Source organism: Idiotropiscis lumnitzeri, chromosome 5 (assembly GCF_059441095.1).
Source record: "Idiotropiscis lumnitzeri isolate Australia: NSW breed Sydney's pygmy pipehorse chromosome 5, RoL_Ilum_1.0, whole genome shotgun sequence".
NCBI classification, from domain to species: Eukaryota; Metazoa; Chordata; class Actinopteri; order Syngnathiformes; family Syngnathidae; genus Idiotropiscis; species Idiotropiscis lumnitzeri.
The window spans coordinates 11,810,347-11,831,382 of NC_142395.1; the positions used below are offsets into that span (position 1 = coordinate 11,810,347).

The following is a 21,036-nucleotide window of genomic DNA, read 5'->3' on the forward strand; positions in this document are numbered from 1 at the left end:
CATACCGCACAGAAACTCCACCTTGTAATTTATTTTATTGGACGTGCACAGATACTTTCTTTTTCTTCTATATATGCTGGCCTTTTCGTGTTATTGTAGTGGGCCCTGCTGCAACTGCTAATTTTGCTTGTTTACGAATAGGGTATCTAACAATAAATCCATTCTATAACTGGACGGTTTAGATAATGAATCGCACTGGGCCTACTCCAAAGGTTATATTATCTGTTGGTGTTCATTCGTCTACCCATCTTTATTAAGACTTTCAAACCTGTCTTCTAATCTCGGGAATCAGGCAGTGCGATGTAATTATTGTTTGGGCACAATCTCAAATTGGTCGAATAGTGTAATGTGATTGTGAGAGGAAAAAATCGAACAGACCTGGCCGGTGTGCCTCATTATACTTCTTGAAAAGAAGCTCGTTCTCCTCTTTTGTTCGACCAAGTCCTTCCTCGTACTCTGCCGCCGTTCTCGCGCACATCATCCCCACTACCAGTTTACGCTCGCACTTGATCTTCGTTTAGCAACGTCTTGCTAGCAAACGCGACTCTTTTTTTGTGCATCTATCGAGAAAAGATAAATACAGACTGACATGAAGCGTAAATTATTTTCAATCGTAATTACGTGACATAAATATAAACAGATTTACGAGGAAACGAATTATTCTATTTACAAGTACTGTCGCGTTATATTTTTCTTTGACTAATTTACCATTTCCGGTAAAAAAAAAAAAAGATTGTACATAGTAGTGCATCACTGCCACCTTTGGTGTGGATGTGTAATTTCACGCTAAATCGTCTGATGTAGTTGCTGGACTTTCACGAATGGAGGGTGACCGTGGCTCTCTCATATCGTATAGTTTTAATGTAGAGTATAATGCTTCATTGTGCTCATTACGATGAATCGTTTAGAAATTACGCGTAATTACACGTTCTCACCTGTGGGGGGCAATAACGTGACCGTATGATGCAATCACCGTCTTTACTGTGCCGGAAGTTATACTGAGAAAAAAAAAGAAAACACATTCGCGAGACAGTTGGATAAGTCCTTTCATACCTGCGTTCATTTCGGTATCTTTTGCTCTTTATGTTGTTAATATTTCGTTTGTATAGCATAGCAAACGCAACTAGTTGTTAATGTTCTGATATACTTTTCTCGGTGCACATTGACGCATCTCAAGATAGCTTAGCTTGCTAGCTGCGAAGTTAGCAACATATCGCTCACCAGTGCTCGAGTGTGAGAGTAAAGTGTTATGATTATCGTGTGAAAATGTGTAAAGTAGAAATTCTGAGAGCGTTGCTGAATCAGCGACTGAGTGCAGCCATCGAAGAAGTATTTTTAGTATTCGAAAGAACGATAGCTGAATACGAGGAGGAACTTTGTCGGACAAAAGAGGAGAACGAGCGACAACGTCAACTCCTGGATGCTGTTTTCAAGAAACCTCGACACGTTCCAGGTTTGCTCATTTCTTGCCCACGCATGTTTAGTAACAGTTTGAGTGTATAGTGTGAGAGGCTCCATGTTGAACTTTCTGCGCATTTTCCTGAAAGACATTGCATTTATTTATATAATTTAAACACATTGTAAAAGTTTCCTTTGAGCCTTTTCTCACTCTCGCCCAAACAGTCCTCCAAATTACAATGCGTGCTTCAAGCTGTTTACTTTGTTACTCCAAATTGAAGTTTACTGGATGTGTGTGAACATATTGTACATGTTCAACCAGGCCATATGATTTTGAAAGTCTGTAATGTGACTATAATATATGAGATGCCATAGGTAGTCAAATATTTGCTGATTTTTGAGACCAACATATATTACAGGACATTAATCGAGGACCTTCTCTGCTTCTCTTCTTATTACTTATAATTAAATAATAAATACTGCACCTCTCCCAGTAGATCTCAGCGCTGCCTGGCATAATGCGCCACAACTGGGTACTATACTGAAGGCCCACAACTCTAAATTCAGACTTGTCTGTGAACAGTAAAACACCAAAGGGTGCGAATCCCCTTTGATTCTATGACACAGAGGTGGCAGTAGAGCGACGCGGAAGTTGTTCGTCTCCGTAGGAGTGCTCATCGCAGTAAGCTTGCGCTACTTTTACTGCTTGGACATACTTTTTATTATTTTTTAAATTTTTTTCAGTGACTGTTTTAAATTTTTAACCTACGGACATGCTCCCACCGGTGAACCGGCCAACTGTCAAACAACTGTCAAACAGCTAGCATACTCCTGCCTCAGACTAGCCGCTGCTAGCCCGCCGTGCTAACCCCGGTCACCGGACCCGGTTCATAATGGTGCAGGATGAAACAAATAAAACAATCTCTGACCTGAGAGAGGAAGTCCATTGTCTGACGGAAGAACTACGTCGAAAAGAGTCCCTCGTCGCGTCTTTCACGACCCGTTTCCCACAACTCTCCGCCGTCATTATGGATAGGCAATCCAGCGAAATCATGACAGCCGTGAGTATGACAGAGGCTCCACTGACGGACACGGTGAGATGGGATCCAGCTACCTGCCCAGGCCCATCCTGCTCAACACCACTCCATGGTACCACCTGGGTCGAGGTGGCATCCCACAGCCAGAGGAGCAGAGAACCATCTCCCCGCCCTCGATTGGTCATGAGGAATCGTTTTTCCGCCCTGGCAGAGGATTCTCCCGCTGCCACTGCTGCGCCCCTGCGGTCGGAGACGTCAGCCGTAGCATCTGACCCCAGGGCTGGGGTCCCAGGTGCTCCTTTGAATTCCCTGCCGCTCACGCTGAATTCGGCCCGAGTGGATAAGTCCACGCGTGGCCCGGTCGGCCGTTCTCAAGTGGGGCTGCTCAGGGACGCAGTGTCCCGGCACACGAGTGGGCCACAACATCGGGGCCACTCACCAGTCCTGTCCTCAGTTGCCACCCGGCCTGAGGAGCACGATTTAGGACAACAAGGTCGGGATTCTTTTCACAGAGTTCACGGTTCCCCTGGCACTCATTCTTCACATCCTCTGCACTCACCAACCACCGTCATTGTTGGCGACAGCATCATTAAACACACACGCTACATTGGTACTATCACCCACTGTTATCCCGGAGCCAAAGTCACGGACATAGCCAACATCCTGCCAGATGTTCTTCTCTCTCTTCCACCATCCGTATCCCGGCTCGTTGTCCACGTGAGGACGAATGAAACAGTGCGCCGACAATCGGAGCAAACCAAGCGAGATTTTAATGTCCTCTTCGACCTGCTAAAAACTTGTGGTCTGTCGGTCTGGATAAGCGTCACTTTACCGCCGCTATCCCCCGGCAGCGAGCGCTTCAGTCGTCTTTTAAGCCTGAACACATGGCTCATACGCACTTGCGGACATTTCGGTTTTGCTTTTATTGACAATTTTAACCTATTTTGGAACCGTCGTTCCTTTTACCAACCAGACGGTTTTCACCCGAGCTTCCTGGGTAGCTCGATTTTAGTAGCTAACATTTATTATTATTATTTTTTATTCCCTTTATTAGTCCCACAATGGGGAAATTCGAGATTCGAACCCAGGCCTCCTGGGGAGACTGGGTCCTGAACGCGGCGCCTTAGACCACTCGGCCATCCTGGCAGCCAATTCAGTTGTCAATCACGCTCCCAGCTGACTCCTACGGACAAATCACTCCACCTGTGTTCCCACCCCAAGCTCTAACACAAACCATTGCAATAACAAACTCACTACACCCACCTACAGGCCAATCTTAGTTTCTTTCAATAGCACTCCCAACAAGCCCCCACAATCATTACCACTCACGTCGGACATTTTCTCAATTCAAACCATCACTCGCAGACGCTTCCCTCCCACACATAAACAAAGTGGTTTTAACAGTTGACAATCTTTTATATGTTAACATTTCAAATCCATGTGACCATGAGCGCACGTCCAGCACAAACATTAACCTGGCTGTGCTGAACGTGCGCTCCCTTTTAAACAAAACTTTTATCATAAACGACCTGATTTTAGACAACAACCTTGAAGGTATTCTTTTATCTGAGACATGGCGAGGTACAGATGCTCCAGTTGCTCTCAATGAGGCTTGCCCGCCAAATTTTAATTTTTTATTTTCGACCAGAGACTGTAAAAGAGGAGGCGGGACTGCGTCAATTATAAAAACTTCTCTTTTTTCAAAGGAAACTATTTTTAACAGGTATTTATCTTTTGAACACCATGCCTTTGTTTTTAGCGGTCCCTCTATTCTCTGCGTCACACTTTATAGACCTCCTCATCACTCTACTTCTTTTATTAGTGAGTTTTCAGAGTTCTTATCAATTTTACATTCCACTTATAACAGAATTTTAACAACTGGCGATTTTAATGTGCACGTTGACAATATCTCGGACCCACTGTCCAGAGAATTTTTAAACCTTTTAAACTATTTTGATTTTAAACAGCATGTCGCACAGCCAACTCACAACAGAGGACACACCCTGGACCTGGTCATAACCTACGGCCTGTCCGTTGGTGTGTCCTCTGTTGTTGACCTGGCTGTGTCAGACCACTACTGTGTATATTTTAACATCGCCAGTTTTAATCAAGAAGCAGCCCCGGTGAGAACAGTGAGAAAACGCTACCTAACTTCTGAGGTGGCTGCAAATTTTATTGAGATTTTAAAGAGCACTCCTGCTGACATTTTACCTGCACCTTGTGATTTTATTGTTGACCATTTTAACTGGGTTTTAAAATCAACATTAGACTCCGTTGCTCCACTTTTAACAAAAAACATAAAAATCAAGACGATACCCCCGTGGAGAAATGATTTAACTAAGGAATCAAAAAGAAAATGCAGGAGTGCAGAAAGGAGGTGGAGAAAGAGCAACCTTACAGTTCATTACCAAATTATATATGTCAACAACTCAAATCCTACAATAAAACAGTCAAACTGGCAAGAATGTCTTACTTCTCAAATCTCATTACAATTAATAAAAACAACCCTAGGTATCTCTTCTCCACCTTCGATCTTTTAACCAGCTCTGATCTTAAAAAGTCCTCACAGACAGCGACAGACGCTCTCTGTGAGGACTTTGCAGACCACTTCAGAAGTAAAATCCATGACATAAGATCCAGTCTTTTAGCTCATCAAAATGTAACTTCTATTAACGCTGGACAGTCATTTTTACCAGAGGAAACACTGGAAAACTTTGCCTTGGTTGATGCAAGGACACTTGGTCGAATTTTCTCCCAGGTAAAGCAAACAACCTGCCTTTTAGATCCAATTCCCACATCACCTTTAAAAGCTTTTCATGGATTTTTTGAGGAACAGATTTTAAATATAGTTAATTGCTCTCTTCAGACTGGTGTCTTGCCCACTGCGTTTAAAACGGCGGTGGTGAAGCCCCTTCTGAAGAAGAGCAATTCAGACCCCAGTGTTTTAAATAATTACAGACCTGTATCCAACTTATCGTTTTTAAGTAAGATTTTAGAAAAAAATGTTTTTCTACAGTTAAATTATTTTTAAAATACAAATAATGTTTTAGAGAAATTTCAATCTGGTTTTAGAATGAACCACAGTACAGAGACAGCTCTTTTAAGGATTTTAAATAATTTCAGGTGTTTCGCAGATGCAAAAAAAACTCACAATTTTGGTGCTACTGGATTTAAGTGCCGCGTTTGACACAGTAGATCACCACATTTATTAAATAGACTTAAAAACCTAGTGGGCATCTCTGGTACTGCTTTTAACTGGTTTTATTCCTATCACAGACAGACGTTTCTTTGTAAGTATGGATACCTGTTCCTCCAAAACCCATGAAATTAAATACTTTTTAATCTGTACATGCTTCCTCTTGGGGATTTCATTAGGAGACACGGCATCAGCTTCCACAGCTACGCTGATGACACACAGCTGTATATTGCCGTGTCTCCGGATGACACAAAGCCTATCGATACCCTTTTAAATTGCATTTTAGATATTAAGTCATGGATGGCAGAGAATTTCCTACAGCTCAATCAGGACAAAACAGAGGTTTTAGTTATCGGTCCTGAAGGTCAGAGAGAAAAACTTTGTTAGGAACCTGGGCGTCATTTTTGACTCTGAGCTCAGTTTTATTCCTCATATTAAAAATGTAACCAAGATTGGTTTTTATCACCTTAAGAATATAGCCAGAGCCCGCCCGTTTCTCTCTCAGGCTAACACGGAGGTGCTGATGCATGCTTTTATTTCCTGCCGCCTAGATTACTGTAATGCTCTGCTCTCTGGTCTTCCCAAAAAGAGTATTTCTAGTCTACAACTACTTCAGAATACAGCCGGACGGGTGCTGACGAGGACCAGAGGGCGGGCACATATTACACCAGTTTTAAAATCGCTGCCTTGGCTCCCTGTGTGTTTCAGGATTGATTTTAAGGTGCTTCTATTAGTTTTTAAATGCCTTAACGGTCTTGGGCCATCTTAATTATCTGACCTTCTTTTCTCGTATCAACCCTCGCGGACCCTGAGGTCCTCTGGCACCGGCCTGTTAATTATTCCTAGGGTGAGGACTGGAACACATGGCGAGGCTGCATTCAGCCATTCTGGTCCTCGTCTATGGAATAGCCTGCCGGAGGACATCAGGTCTGCAGAGACTGTTGATATTTTTAAAAGGAGGCTCAAGACTCACCTTTTTAGTTAGGCTTTTAAATAATTTATCTTAGTCTTTTAATTCAGGACTGTCATTTTATCTATTATCATTGTCTTGAATTTTTGTAGCTTCTTTGTCTTTTAGTATCATAATTTTTCTTATATATTTTAGCTCCGTCGTTTTATATTATTGTCTTTTAATTTTTAGCTTCTTTTTCTTTTAGCATTATCATTTTCTTTTATATATTTTAGCTCCAGTGTTTCCTCAAGGGGGGCCTCCGCGCTGGGAGGTGTGGCTGGCCTTCTCACAGGGGGCTTCATCCCGGAGGCTCCTTAGGCCCGGCGGACCGGGGCCCTCTGCACTATGTGTAGGGTCTACCCCGGTCAGTCTGGGCCAGGGGTCTGTGTGTTGGCGGAGCTCCCTGTGGCCGTGGGCCGTCATCCCTCTCAGCGCGGATGACCTACCCTGGGTACATTTTCTCATATGGTTTCTCTGTGCCTTGCCATGTCTTTCTACTAAGATGGTTTATTAAGTTGTGTGAATGCGAGTGTTCTGTGTGTATGCGAGTTCAGGCGTGTATGTGGATGTGTCTTGTGTTTATGTTGAGTGGGTGGAATGGGTTTTATTTTTTTGTTGTAATTTGGATGTTTTTATTGTACAGCACTTTGAGCTGCATTTTATGTATGAAAAGTGCTCTATAAATAAAATTTGATTGATTGATTGATTGATTAAAAATTGATCGCCTCACAGTCTGCATTGTAGTGATGTATATAGCTGGGGTTCACTTTATACTTATTTAGTGGTTCCATAAAAACAATGTGAATTGATTGAGCAGTTTGACTTTACCAAACAATGTGCATGTTTGTCTTCTTGTGTCCTGCAGACACCAGTGAAGATGATCTTAATCTTGAACAGCAGGAGCGGAGCTCCGGGGTGGAACGGGAGGAGCCAGAACCCCCCTATATTAAAGTGGAAGAGGATGGAGAGCATCTTCAAGGGCTGGATTTCTCAGTCTATCGTGTCATCGTGAAGAGTGAAGATGATGAAGACAAAGGACAGCGTGAGGAGAACAAAGGGGCTGAGGCCGCAAGTAGCAGCTCAAGTCGTCACAGGACAACAAAAGAGGATAGAGGATCCCAAGCAGATAGCCGCTTAGCACCACTTTCAGATAGTGGCGACACAATGTCTGACACTGATGAAGAACACTCTAAAGGCGATGTGACAGGACACACTGATGACAAACACGTGAAATGTACTCAGTGTGACAAAACATTTGGAAACAAGAGGAATCTGAAACGACACATGAGATGTCACACAGGAGAGAAACCTTTCCTGTGCTCAGATTGTGGCAAAAGATTCTCTCGGAAGGATTATTTAATAACACACACAAGAAAACACACGGGAGAAAAACCTTTTTCCTGCTCAGTCTGCAACTCAAGTTTTACTTTTCAGTCGGCATTATTTCAACACATGGAAACACACTTTGGTGAGAAACCGCAATGTCCTCAATGTGACAAAACCTTTGGCAACAAGAGAAACCTGATAAGACACATGAGGCGGCACACAGGAGAAAAACCATGCATCTGCTCATTCTGTGGTGAAAGATTCTCCCTGAAGAGAAGTTTGATCAGACACATCAGAACACACATTGGTGAAAAAACCTTCTCCTGTTCAATCTGCAACACAAGTTTCTGCTATCAATCCGGTTTGAGTAAGCACATGAAGAAACACACCGGCGAGAGTGTTGAACTCAAGTGTGTGTAATTTGCAGCCTTTTCATTTAAAACAAGAGCCAAGCATAAAGACAAAGGTAACAGATATGGAAGGCTATTTGAGCTTTAATTCAATATTCTTGCTCTCCAGTTTATGGTCCATGTACAAGTGCCTTCTTTGTTCTCACTAGTATGACAAATTAGTGCACTAGTAGAACAAGACATGTTTTTTTTCCCCACTACTGGGAAACATTTTGCACACTAGTCGAATAATTTTGGCGTACTTGGAGGACACCTACTGGTATGTTGCTAGTGAGGCAAAAACATGCACTCATTGACATCTGTGCACTGCTAGCATTACTAGAGAAGTTCTTGATGTTACTGGTACAATTTGACCATGTCTCTTGTATGATGCTTTGTCAACTACTGCACAGTTTGGCCTGTTAATAACATGTAGTTGTCCTACTAGTGTGCAGAGATGACTTAGTAGGTAGGGGGAAAAACGGTTACGAGTAAGACACGTTAACTAGTGCGCTGAATTGTCTGACTAGTTAGGGCAAAGAGCATACTAGTACATGGACCTTATACTGGATATCAAGGATAGCAAAAAAAAATGCTCAAATGGCTTTCAATAGACGACAGCATGTGCATATATGTACACAAACACTGATGCATGTCAATATAAGCCACATGATGTGTATTTGTATCGTCTATGTGGACTGCCGTGATATGTTGTGATGTGCTAATCCGATGTTATAGTCCTGGAGATATACAGTAGTGTTCTGTTTTTGATTCATGATGCTTAATGTGTGTATTTTCATTTTTCATTCACTTATCAGTATATCAAACCCATCTATATTCGACTGCCACAACAATGCCATATTATTGTTCAATAAAGATGTAAAATATTGCAACTATGTGCTTGGAACTGATCTTTTTGTGGAGGTGGGGCAATACTATATTTATGCAACACTTTTTCAAAAAGGCAAATAAAAAAAGAGGATGCAACCCTAAATGTGAAAATTAGACTAAAGAAAGATTAAAGCAGTACCACCACATATTGTTGGAAAATGGAAATAGTTTTGCACTGTATTCAAGCATTTTTTTAAGTCTTAGTGCTTTACCTGAGTATTATTTTTCACACTACTTTCACACTGTATTTTCGAACACTTATCTGTAATTTCTACTCCCAATGTTGTCAAAATAGGCATGTTACTGCTTTGTTGAAGAGACATGTTTGTTGTATGCTCCAAGAGTTATTTTGGGTGAGTGTGTTGTCTAATTTGAAAATAATAATTATAATAGGACACATAAAGTAAAGTGGATTTTTCCTGTGTTCATCAGTCACTACTGACATGGAAAACATGTTCGTGGTAGATTTGTGCGTGCGAATGTGCGCGGGGTTTAGATTGGTGGCAGTGATTTCCCCCACAGCACCTGACTGGACTTCTCCGTCCTCCTCCTCCCCAAGGTTGACAAAGTCTTGGCAACCTGGATATGAGGTTAGATTTTCCAGACAGATGTTGGACCACAAACTTGAAGGGCTGCAATGAAAGGTCCTAGCGCGTCAGTCGGCCGTTGTGGTCCTTCATCGACTTGATCCACGCATGGTCTGTCTCTAGATCAAACTCTTTGCCAAGCAAGTAGTACTTAAGACTCTCCAGAGCTCACTTGATGGCCATTTCCCCTTTCTCTACCACCCACTCTTGGGGTAACAGCATGTGGCTGAGGTACAGGATGGGCTGCTCAGCTCCGGACTCACCCTGAGCAAGAACCGAAGAGAGTCTTTAGGGTTCCGAAGGCTGGTTCACACTCGTCGGTCTAGCTCACTGCGTTTTTCTGGTCTTTTGTGGTCAGAGCAGTGAAACCAGCAATACCATCCAGTCGGTCCTGAGGTGCTGAACATGCCCCTCCCATGTGCCACTGAAAATTTCCACATCATCCAGGGAAGCTGCACTGAATACTTCGCAGCCCTGAAGATTTTTATCCATGAGGCGTTGAAAATTTGTAGGACCAGAATGCCCGCCGAGGAGGTCCTGCATGTTTTCCCAGCTCAGCGCCACAGCAGGCTCAGCAAAATGCACCAGTCCAGCCCAGGGGAGATCCAAGCTATGACTTGCGAGGTACCCCCAACTCTGCTAGTAGCCAGCCAGCAACCGATAAGCCTCTTGTTTGCTATTACTCCCAGAAGAAAGGAGACAGAGCTGGCGACTCGTCATTCTGTGAGTGACATCAATCCCGAAGAATACTAAAGATTGCAGATCTATGAATTAGGACGTTTGCGTTGAAAGATCTAACTATTCTTAAAATAGATTTCTTCGTCAAAATATGGTTGGTCAAGTCTACTTCATAATTGGTCTTTAAGATGAATAGTTCATTTTTTTGCAGTTTATTTTGTTACAGCTCCAGATGTAATGAAATGCACTTTATAAATAAAGTTGTATTGTATTGTAATACATATACGAATATAACTAAACAACATTATAAAAGGCCACTTTGCAAATTTTAGTGCAGCTTTTCACAAGAAACCTGATGTAGAGTATGACATCTGAACTAAGGCTTAGGGACGGTTTTGGACACCAATGAAGAAATCTCACACCCCACAGTAAGTAATCTTGATTATAATTATTATCATAAATATGATCATGATTTCTGGCTGATGATAGGCCAGCAGAGAAGGCCTTGACTGCCCACCACTACTTCTTCCGACTCATTATTGTGCTTGTACATGATTAGGTATGCATAAGCAGACAACTTATTGCCTACTAGTTTATATATATTATACATTTAAAAATAATATATTTCATATCACACCTTCTACAATTCAAATGAAAACAAATATCCAGCTGTAGAATCCTACACATTTATTCAATTCTCTTCATCAACTTGAACAAGTGGTTAGCACATCAACCTCTCAGTCGGCCTTCCTGTGTTCAGTTTACATGTTCTCCCCCCTGTTTGCACGTATTTTCTCAGGGTACTTTATCTTCTTCCCACATTTCCAAAACATGTTTCTTCGGTTAATTGAAGACTTAAAAATTGTCCGGAGACCTAAATCTGAATGGTTGTTTTTGTACAGCCACACTGCTGTTGGCGACAATTTCAGCGTGCATCCTGCTTCTTTGCATAGTCAGGTGCGATAGGCCCGTCTTTGTGTTCTATTCCTGTATACATAAATTCATGAACAATGTCATTTTTGTAAGAGAATAAATCCTCAAACTTGAAGTCTAATCATGTGAGATAAGGACAGCTCTGAAGGGAGAGTGTCTCTTTGCATTAGGCAGGTAAGGACAATAAGTATTGGACCTTATCCCTGTTTGAAAAAATTACATTTATTGAGGATAACATCCACTTTTACGGCTTACCACAAATTGCTAAAGTTTCTTTGCAATATATGGCAGTTTTATTTATCACCGTTTTTCTCACTAGCACACTTGTGTTTCTTAATCCGATACTTGTCACAGAATCTTTTATCACACACATCACAACTGAATGGTTTCTCACCTGTGTGCATTCTTGTGTTTTTTGTCAAAGTTCGTCTCTGAGAGAATTTTTGACCACACACTAAGCAGGAGAACGGTTTTTCGCCGGGGTGTGTTTTCATGTGAAAAACCAATACAGCACGAGCCATGAAACGTAAGTTGCAGACTGTGCATGCAAAAGGTTTTTCTTCAATGTGTGTTCTTGTGTGTCTTGTCAAGGTGCATTTTTGTGAGAATCTTTGACTACAAACTGAGCAGGAAAAGGGTTTCTCCCCAGTGTGCGTTCTCATGTGTTTAACCAATCCTGAACGAACCCCAAAACTTGAGTTGCAGACTGTGCAAGTAAAAGGTTTTTCTCCAGTGTGCATTCGTGTGTGTGTTATCAAACTTCCTTTCATGGAGAATTGCTTACTACAAACTGAGCACGTGAAGGGTTTTTCCCCAGTATGTGTTCTTGTATGTGTTATTAAATTTGAAGAAGTACTAAAACTTAAGCTGCAAACTGAGCAGACAAAAGGTTTTTCTCCAGTGTGTGTTCTTGTGTGCGTTATTAAACTTCCCTTTACCGAAAAGCTTTTACCACAAATTGGGCAAACAAATGGTTTTTCTCCAGTGTGTATTCTTGTGTGTGCTATTAAATTTGAAGAATTACAAAAACTCAAGTTACAGACTGAGCAGACAAAAGGCTTCTCTCCGGCGTGTGTTCTTGTGTGCTTGATTAAACTTCCCTTGATAGAGAATTGTTTACTGCAAACTGAGCAGGAAAACGGTTTCTCTCCAGTGTGGATTCTCATGTGTATGTTCAAATGTCCCTTATGGGAAAACATTTTCCCACAATCCGAGCAACTGAATGTTTTCTCTCCTGTGTGAATCATCATGTGTTTTTTCAGAGTATATTTTGTAAGGAAGAATTTTTCACATTGAGAGCACTTCAAATGTTCGTTATCAGTGTGAAATGTCTTATCATCTTTAGAGTGTTCATCATTATGAGTGTCACGAGATTTTGATACTCTGTCATCACTATATGTACCTGGCGCTAAAAGGTTGTCTGCTTGTGTGCCCCCACAATGGTCTCCATCACTTTCTTCTTCATCATCACCTTCAATCTTCACAATGATGCAATTAAAGGTCAACTTGGTGAAATCTGATTCTTCCGCTTCCTCTTTAACGTTAAGGGGCTCTGGCTCCTCTTCTTCTTTGACAAGTTGGGGCTCTTGCTCCTCCTGCTCCACCCTGGAATTCCACTCCTGGTGCTCAGGATGAAGGTCCTGACTGACGTCTGCAGGACACAAGAGTACAAACATACATGATTGGAAAAGTCAAGCTTTGATGAATCAAGTCACTGTTTTGTGAATTTCAGCGTGGCAAATTTCTCCATTGTGGAACCAATAGAAGTTATAATATCTTATTTATCTTATTTGTCAGGAGTTCACATATCCAAGAGGGGACACGTATCAAAGTCGCAGTCAGATCTTCTGGCTTTAATAATGTGCAATGAGATAAAAGAATGTCTGACTTCAACAAAAACTAAGATGACAATCACAATGTATTCTTAACTCCATTACGACGGTAACAGAGACTTAATACGCAAAATCAACAGTAAATTTACTGTTCCTAATGAATAAGTGAGCGTGAACAAACCTGCTCTTTGTGGCTCATCTTGAGGCGTCTTGAAAACAACGTCGAGTCGTTGACGTTGTTGCTCGTTCTCCTCGTTTGTTCGACTAAGTCCCCCTTCGTCCTCTTCTCTCACACGTTTTGTACACATTTCTTCACAGTAATCATACTTCACACATTTACTTGATCTCTATTTAGCGATGTCTTAATAACAGACACGTCTCTTTGATTGCAACAGACAAACTAAGCTAAGCTATAGTAGGCCGAGAAAGTTTCGACCTGCACCGAGACGAATTTATCAACACGAACATTTGATTATGAGATTTTACACCTGCAAAGTAGTGGTTGGACGAACAGCGTCGAGATACCGGGCCGTTGAGTAGAAATTCAATCAAATTTATTTATTGACGCTCATTTGGTTAAGACAAAACGTACACGGAAATAGACCTGCGTCGGCACTTGTACGGCAAATCCATTGGAACAAACTTGTGTAGCTTTATTTCGCTCTAAGAATGACACAGAACACCGTGCCGCCTATAATTGTTCACGTAACTTTAAGCATTGACCTACATAAGTTTTGGTTTAATTAAATACCTTACGACATAACTTTGCATGTATTTATCTATTTATTTATTTTATTTTGTCACTTTAGGTTCTCCATAATGAGCAGAGTTTAGTCTTGTAGTAACAAATGAATCTACAGTTGCACCTAAATCATACTTTTAGAAAACTTGCTTACCGGACATGTTGTGTTATCAATACCAACTATTGTTTTTGTGTAACTTGTTTTGCGTTTCTGTGGCAAGTAGTTTGTCCAAGTGGAACTTCCGTACAATTTCCGCTGCGGCTCTATGTGCACTGTTAAGCTAATTAAATGCGATTAGGTTTAAAATAAATCTCCTGAATTAATACGAAACAGAGTGCTGCTTCTAGACAACACGACCCATCGCATCTTTACTAGAGTTAAACATGACCAGTTAAGTACTCATGTTTGGATAAACTCGTCTCGGTGCACATTGAAGCTTCTCTAGCTAGCTTAGCATAGTTTGCTAGCTGCGAACAAAGAGACTCGTTTGTCAGAGCAGCAGAAGAACTGTGTTATCGTGGGAAAATGTGTGCCAATATTGAGAAAAAAGAGTATGAGGGGGGCCTTTCTCGGACAAAAGAGAACAAGAGACGACGTCAACGACTGGACGCTGTTTTTAAGAAGCCTCGAGTTGTGTCGCAGAGGGCAGGTTGGTTTACACTTACACTTATTTAGAAACTACTTTTCTCGAAGGGTTACTCAGCCATACGGTCCAGTCATTAATATATTCCAATAAACATCTGGCGTACACTGGATCTCCGGGTCACTGCCTTATCGCGTCAGCTGGTCGAGGACCATAATTCTTCGTCCTCATGACCCATGGTTGTAATGATGAAATCACATAATAAAACTTTGCAGTCTGCTCACTCCCAAATGTGACATCTTTGGTGTGCCTATCCATTACATAGAAACAACATTTGTTTCTACTGGGGCTTGCATAGTGAGTAGTGAATTAATTGCTTGAGGTAAATGAAATGCGTAAATGAAAGAGAACAAGCAGATATATTTATTTGACATGCTGTATTTAATCTTGGTTAGATTTGAGTTTATGCATTGGATGTTGGCTATGGGAGGGGAGGATTGGGGGCTGAACTCATCCCCAATTGCACTTCTGTTGAAGTTGACGATTTGCTGATTAACGGCTGCTTCCTCCATTGTACTCATCTATTAGCAAAAGGCATACTTTCCTGAAACCTTCCATTAAGTAGATGAAACCCCTACGCAAGTGCAACAGGAATTTCTTTTTCGGACATAACCAATAGCTGTTGGTAGTGCTGTGGTCATACACGTTTTTGTTTTCTGTGCAGACTGTCCAGGGTTAATTCCCCGTGAATGGTCTCAGTATTTGCTATTGAATACACTGCTGGAGTGTCTTGTTCACATACTTAACCCCTTAGAATGCATTTCTTCAAGATCAACAAGGATAACATTTATGTACACTGTATGAGTATACTACATTATTATTTTGCATTTCGCTGTGTGTATAGTGACTACTTTTATTATCCCAAGCTGTGAGCTGACTTTGCCATTCTCCCCAAGGCTTGCCCTTAAGTCCACACTATTTAGGGGGATTTCTACAGTGTTTTGGAAGGAATCTCCTGCATATTTGATGAGTACACACATCAAATCATCACTTATTTGCCATCCTTAAAATGGCTGATTTTGTATTTGCTATTCTAAAAAACACGTGATTCCCAATCGTCACAATTCTAAGTGTTCCTGAGCAACATTGCCTAAACAATTCACAAAGGTTGAATTAAGACAACTGGACTATCCTTGTTTGTTGAAGACATTTCTGTTGACTAAGGCCTTTTCGGGGTGGGGTAGAGATGTCCGGGCATTTTTATAAGCAGGCAATAGCTGATGCATATATGGCTTCTTTAACCTCTCTTCCAAACTGAAATGTCTTCAACCCATAACAACGGTCCATTTGCCTTGCGTCAACCTTTGTGGATTACCAGGATCAGTATAACTGAGAATCTACAAGTACACAGACATTAAAACAATTAGTACACAACATCAGAATGACAGCATGACACTTGACTTTACCAAACCATGTCTGTTTGTCTTCTTGTGTCCGATAGACGTCAGTGAATATCTTTGTCCAGAGCAGCAAGAGCCAGAGACGCCTTATGTGAAAGAGGAAGCGGAGGAGAGAGCGCCGTCTTGCATTACAGGGGAGTCACAGCCAGAACTTTCCCACATTAAAGAGGAAGTACAAGAGTCTGATGTCACCAATTTTACATTGACTGATGTCATAGTCAAGAGTGATGATGAAGGTAATGCTGACCACGGTGGAGGATCACAAGCATACAGCCTTTTACCTCCACTCTCAGACAGTGATGATCAAGCGTCACACAGTTGTGACACTGATGATGATGAGCACTCAAAAGGTGACAGGACATGTGACACTGACAACAAACCCTGGAAATGCTCTCACTGTGAGAAAACCTTTGATGCTAAGTATACTTTGAAAGTACACATGAGAATACATACTGGGGAGAAGCCTTTTGCATGCTCAGTTTGTGGTAAAACCTTCACACAGAGGGGGCATTTGGGAACACACGCAAGAAAACATACTGGGGAAAAACCTTTTGTCTGCTCGTTTTGTGGTAAACGATTCTCTGGAAAGGGAAACCTAAGAACACATACAAGAACACACACTGTGGAAAAACCTTTTGCCTGTTCGGTGTGTGGTAAAAGATTCACTATAAAGGGAAACTTGAGAACACACACAAGAACTCACACTGGGGAGAAACCTTTTGCCTGTACAGTTTGTGGTAAAAGATTTTCTCAAAAGCCAAATTTGGTTACACATGCAAGAACTCACACTGGGGAGAAACCTTTTGCATGCTTACTTTGTGGTACAACCTTCTCTACAAAGGATGGCTTAATCAGACACACAAAAACACACACTGGAGACAAACCTTTTCCTTGCTCAGTTTGTGGTAAAAGATTTTCTCAAAAGCCAAATTTGGCTGCACATGCAAGAACACACAGTGGAGAGAAACATTTGCCTCAGTTTCTGGTAACAGATACAAGGTGAAGACTAGTGATTGGCGGATATGTTATTTTTTTCAGGGCCGATACCAATTATTGGTGATTAAGGAAGCTAATAACCAATATTTGTAGCTGATTTATTTGCGTTAAAAAGGAAAATATTGGCGTACAAAATTTGCAATACAAATTCCAACACTTTGTTTAATTGCCTTTGATCATGTTTATTAAATGGCTCTTTAGTCTTGCTTCAAAATAGAAATCTTTGTTTTAAAGTCTAACTAAAAGTGTAGGGAGCTTGCAGGCTCAGCAGCATGTCTTTTAAACTCAATTAGTTTCTAAAGCTTTCGACAGTAAATAAAGTTTTACAAAATGTCAACATCATTGAAATTTTAATCTTTCACTTGTCACTCGTTATTATTATCTTTGTTTAAAGTTAAAAAATATATTTATCCTCAACACAGCTCAATGTGGTGTCATCTGAGAAATTAATATCTCAAAATAAAAAAGGATAAAAAAAAGCAGATGCTGCTCTGCGCCAAAATGCTGACTATCAGCCTCAATAATCAAAAGATTGGATAATCGGTCAGTCACTAATGAAGCTAGATTTAATTGGGCGAACAAAATCCAACACAGGTCACCGAGTGGTTAGCACATCCACTGCACAGTCCTGAGGTTGTAAGTTTGAATCTGTTCTCTTACCTTTGTGTGTGAAGTTTGCATATTCACCCTGTGCTTGCGTGGATTTTCTCTCGGCACTCCAGATTCCTCCCACATTCCAAACATGCTTCTTAAGTTAATTAAGCATTGTATATTGCCTTTAGGTGGAATATGAGTGTACGCCTTGTACACCGCCTCTCGTTCTAAGTCATCAGCACGTATACCCACGACACTTGTGAGGACCAGCAATATAGAAAATTGATGGATGAATGAACACACAGGGCAGAAACAGTTTTCATGCTCCGTTTTTGAAAAATTGTCAAATGAGACTCAGAACAAGAGACGCAAGTTAAGCTCCAAATAGACTCTGGTGCAACATTAACTCTTTGTGGTATGATGCACAAGTGTAGATATGACCTTCAATAAAATACAAGTCTTCAACCAGTGACCATTTTCAGCATCTTTCTATCTTCTATTTCTATGTCACAGCATCACGTGATTCTTGAGTTCTTACGCGCATGGTCAGAAGTTAATATCCACTCAACATGGGCATGAGTGTCACCTGAAATACAAGTTTGGTGGACTTCCTACTGTGTAATGCTGCCTGTTACATCTCCACCTGTACCTTTAGTGTGTTTCCAGCACACTAATTCCATTGAAGCCCTTCCGAACCATCTCAATGGGACAAGAGGGGTTGGTTTCACTGAAATGAATTAGTTTGTCGTTTGAAAGTGAATTATGGGAACATTTGGAATTTCAAAAGCACACAAATCTTTGTCTTATGTGCTCTTCATATTATGATTTTATAATAAATGTCTTCCCTTTGTTTATATTTGTGACTCCTTGGCTGCTGTGTTCTGACGTCATAAAAAAACAGGAACATACCAAAAATGTTCGCAAGTGATTTAGCCAAATTGAGTTGCTGTACATATTTTCCGGGGTTATTACTGAACGTAATAGTAATATAATATACTACGTAATAGTAATATACATTTTTGTATCTCATCCAAAAATACTTTGCGCTGGTTTGAGGGGAACCTGGCTCAATTATTATTATTATTATTATTATAAACCACATGTCTCAGGGGGTACTTTATCGAAAAAAGGTTGAGAACCAAAGGTGTAGATGTTACATTTCGCAAAATGTTAACACGATCATTGAAGTAGCAACTTCAAATAGCTGTTTGATTTATTGGTTCCATTAAAAATCTCAAACGTTAAATGCGTGGCACACAATTTGCATGAACATATTTAAGCAAGCTAACCATTTTCGTTATGATGTCTTTTGATTGCGTTTCTGTGTTGTCAATGTAGTTTATTTAAAATAAATTTGGTTTTATATTTCATTTCGTTAATTTGCCAAAGCAACTCGATTTGTGGTGTCACCATGACCACATCACCAGTATTTTTTTTTACCGTCAAGTCGCATGTTCGAGTTTGTCCAAGTGTGCTTGCCGTACAAGCCCCAGCTCTACTCCCATGTACGGTTTGGTTAACCAAAGGAGCTACAGATCTGCTGATTTCGTCCTTAGCCGATTGAAGTCTCAACACAGTATGTGCCATTGCTACTTTACGGGAGTAAAACATAATTAAGTCCTCGTTTCACACAAAAAAAAAAATTCCGGAACACTTTGAAAATTCTCCTGTTAGCTTGGCTTAGCTTGCTAGCCACTAGCAACGAGGCTAGTTTATGATCAGCAATGCTATGCAGAGATCAAGAGGGAGTGATTTGTGTGTGAAAATGTGTGACAAAAGTGTGAAAGAAATCTACGAGGACGTTTGTCGAACTAAAGAAGAGAACGAACGACAACGTCAACAATTGGCTGTTTTCAAGATGCCTCGAATTATGCTGCACAGAGCAGGTTTGTCCATGTCTGACTCTGAGTTACTGTTTTGAACAACAACAATAACAACAAACAGTCATGTGTAAATCACTTGCAGCTTTATTGTAAAATCTGCAGTGGTTATACAATGAGACTGGGCCAGCGGAGGCCTTTAGAGTTAATGAATCCCACGATGGGCTCAGGCATGAAGGACCATTGATTCCCCCTTAAATAAAAGCCCCGGCTTGCAGGCAAACTAAAACCACAACAGGTGATATTTTTAAATTTTGGCTTCAAAATCAAGTTGATTCACCTGTGGATTTTTGGATAGTACACTTGTTGAAGCTATTGGCATGTTAAACTCGTTAGTTTAATTAACATTATCTGATCTTTCATATATGGACACAGTGGTGTCATTGTTTGCATGGCAAGAAATAACACACCAGTTATTTATCATCGATCACACATTTACTTTTAGAATTACTACTGAACTGCTCAAGTGCCTTTGAAATAAACATTTATATGATTTTCTTCTTTATAATCATTGCCAAAAAATACAACATTAACAGTAATCAGTCAGATTAGACTTTAGACTTTGCCGAGCCAAATCTGTGAGTGTCTATTTGTGTTTTGCAGATATCAGTGAAGAATGTTTTCATCCTGAGCGTCAGGAGCCGGCATTCTCTCACATTAAAGAGGAAGAGGAGGATGGAGAGCTTCTACACAACAAAGAGGGTGAGGCAGATCCTCTTCACCTTAAAGAAGAGGAGGAGGCAGGGCCCTTTAACATTAAAGAGGAAGAGGATGATGCTGTCACCAAATTGCAATTGACTGTAGTACTTTTAAAGAGTGAAGATGATGAAGCTGAAGGTCAAAGTGATGAGCACTGGGGCGCTGAGTCTCCAAGCTGCAGCTCAAGTCATAACCTGACAAGAGAAGGTTATGCAGACCACTGTGGACAATCACAAGATGACAGCCCTCTAGCTCCACTTTTAGAACGTGACGAAATGGTTTCACACTCTTCTGACACTGAAGATGATGATGAGCACTCTTTAACAACCCGGATTGGAACACACACTGGAGAGAAGCCTTTTGCCTGCTCAGTTTGTGGTCAAAGATTCGCTTGGAAGGGGCATTTGAACTCTCACACACGAACACACACTGGGGAAAAACCTTTTGCCTGTTCAGAGTGTGGTCAAAGATTTTCCGAAAATGGAAACTTAAGAAAACACTCAAAGACTCACACTGGAGAAAAACCTTTTGCCTGCTCAGTGTGCGGTCAAAGATTCTCTGAAAATGGAAATTTAAGAAAACACATTAAAACCCACACAGGTGAGAAACCCTTTACCTGCTCAGTTTGTGGTCAAAGGTTCTCTGAAAGGGGAAACTTAAGAACACATACAAGAACACACACTGGAGAAAAGCCTTTTTCCTGCTCAGTTTGTGGTCAAAGATTTGCGAGGAAGGGACATTTGAAGGCACACACAAGAACACACACTGGAGAGAAACCTTTTGCTTGTTTAGTTTGTGGTCAAAGATTCTCTGTAAAGGGGAACTTAAATACACACATGAGAACACACACAGGGGAGAAACC

The 21,036-nt window shown here is 41.0% G+C and overlaps 3 protein-coding genes and 1 pseudogene across 4 annotated transcripts in view; 3 read left to right on the plus strand and 1 right to left on the minus strand.

Moving 5' to 3' along the window:
• The first annotated feature begins 971 nt into the window (after window positions 1-971).
• On the plus strand, window positions 972-9,191 carry LOC148336933 (uncharacterized). Its single transcript, XM_088295860.1, has 2 exons — window positions 972-1,453; window positions 7,449-9,191. Exons 1-2 carry the CDS (start codon window positions 1,267-1,269, stop codon window positions 8,327-8,329), a joined length of 1,068 nt encoding a protein of 355 aa, XP_088151986.1. The 5' UTR covers window positions 972-1,266; the 3' UTR covers window positions 8,330-9,191.
• A 2,011-nt stretch (window positions 9,192-11,202) lies between these two features.
• Window positions 11,203-13,839, minus strand: LOC148336934 (uncharacterized). Its single transcript, XM_088295845.1, has 2 exons — window positions 13,401-13,839; window positions 11,203-13,038 (listed from the first exon to the last, which is right to left on the minus strand). The coding sequence occupies exons 1-2, from the start codon at window positions 13,525-13,527 to the stop codon at window positions 11,681-11,683; spliced, it is 1,485 nt and encodes a 494-aa protein (XP_088151971.1). The 5' UTR covers window positions 13,528-13,839; the 3' UTR covers window positions 11,203-11,680.
• Window positions 13,840-14,215: 376 nt separating this feature from the next.
• Window positions 14,216-18,381, plus strand: LOC148336935 (uncharacterized). Its single transcript, XM_088295859.1, has 2 exons — window positions 14,216-14,611; window positions 16,047-18,381. Exons 1-2 carry the CDS (start codon window positions 14,488-14,490, stop codon window positions 17,006-17,008), a joined length of 1,086 nt encoding a protein of 361 aa, XP_088151985.1. The 5' UTR covers window positions 14,216-14,487; the 3' UTR covers window positions 17,009-18,381.
• Window positions 18,382-19,060: 679 nt separating this feature from the next.
• Window positions 19,061-21,036, plus strand: part of LOC148336936 (uncharacterized) — a 2,605-nt pseudogene continuing 629 nt past the window's right edge. Inside the window, exons 1-2 of the transcript XR_015843151.1 lie at window positions 19,061-19,481; window positions 20,079-21,036. The exon at window positions 20,079-21,036 is cut by the window's right edge and continues 629 nt beyond it. The product of XR_015843151.1 is annotated as an uncharacterized LOC148336936 (transcript). The remainder of the gene's footprint in view (window positions 19,482-20,078) is intronic.

What these genes read in the sequence shown, in the direction of transcription:
- LOC148336933 (XM_088295860.1), top strand. Translation starts at nt 1,267, where the DNA reads ATGTGTAAAGTAGAAATTCTGAGAGCGTTGCTGAATCAGCGACTGAGT. An exon ending in GAAACCTCGACACGTTCCAG is followed by an intron (nt 1,454 to 7,448) that starts GTTTGCTCATTT and finishes TGTGTCCTGCAG; the next exon opens with ACACCAGTGAAGATGATCTT.
- LOC148336934 (XM_088295845.1), bottom strand. Translation starts at nt 13,527, where the DNA reads ATGTGTACAAAACGTGTGAGAGAAGAGGACGAAGGGGGACTTAGTCGA. An exon ending in AGATGAGCCACAAAGAGCAG is followed by an intron (nt 13,039 to 13,400) that starts GTTTGTTCACGC and finishes TGTGTCCTGCAG; the next exon opens with ACGTCAGTCAGGACCTTCAT.
- LOC148336935 (XM_088295859.1), top strand. Translation starts at nt 14,488, where the DNA reads ATGTGTGCCAATATTGAGAAAAAAGAGTATGAGGGGGGCCTTTCTCGG. An exon ending in AGTTGTGTCGCAGAGGGCAG is followed by an intron (nt 14,612 to 16,046) that starts GTTGGTTTACAC and finishes TGTGTCCGATAG; the next exon opens with ACGTCAGTGAATATCTTTGT.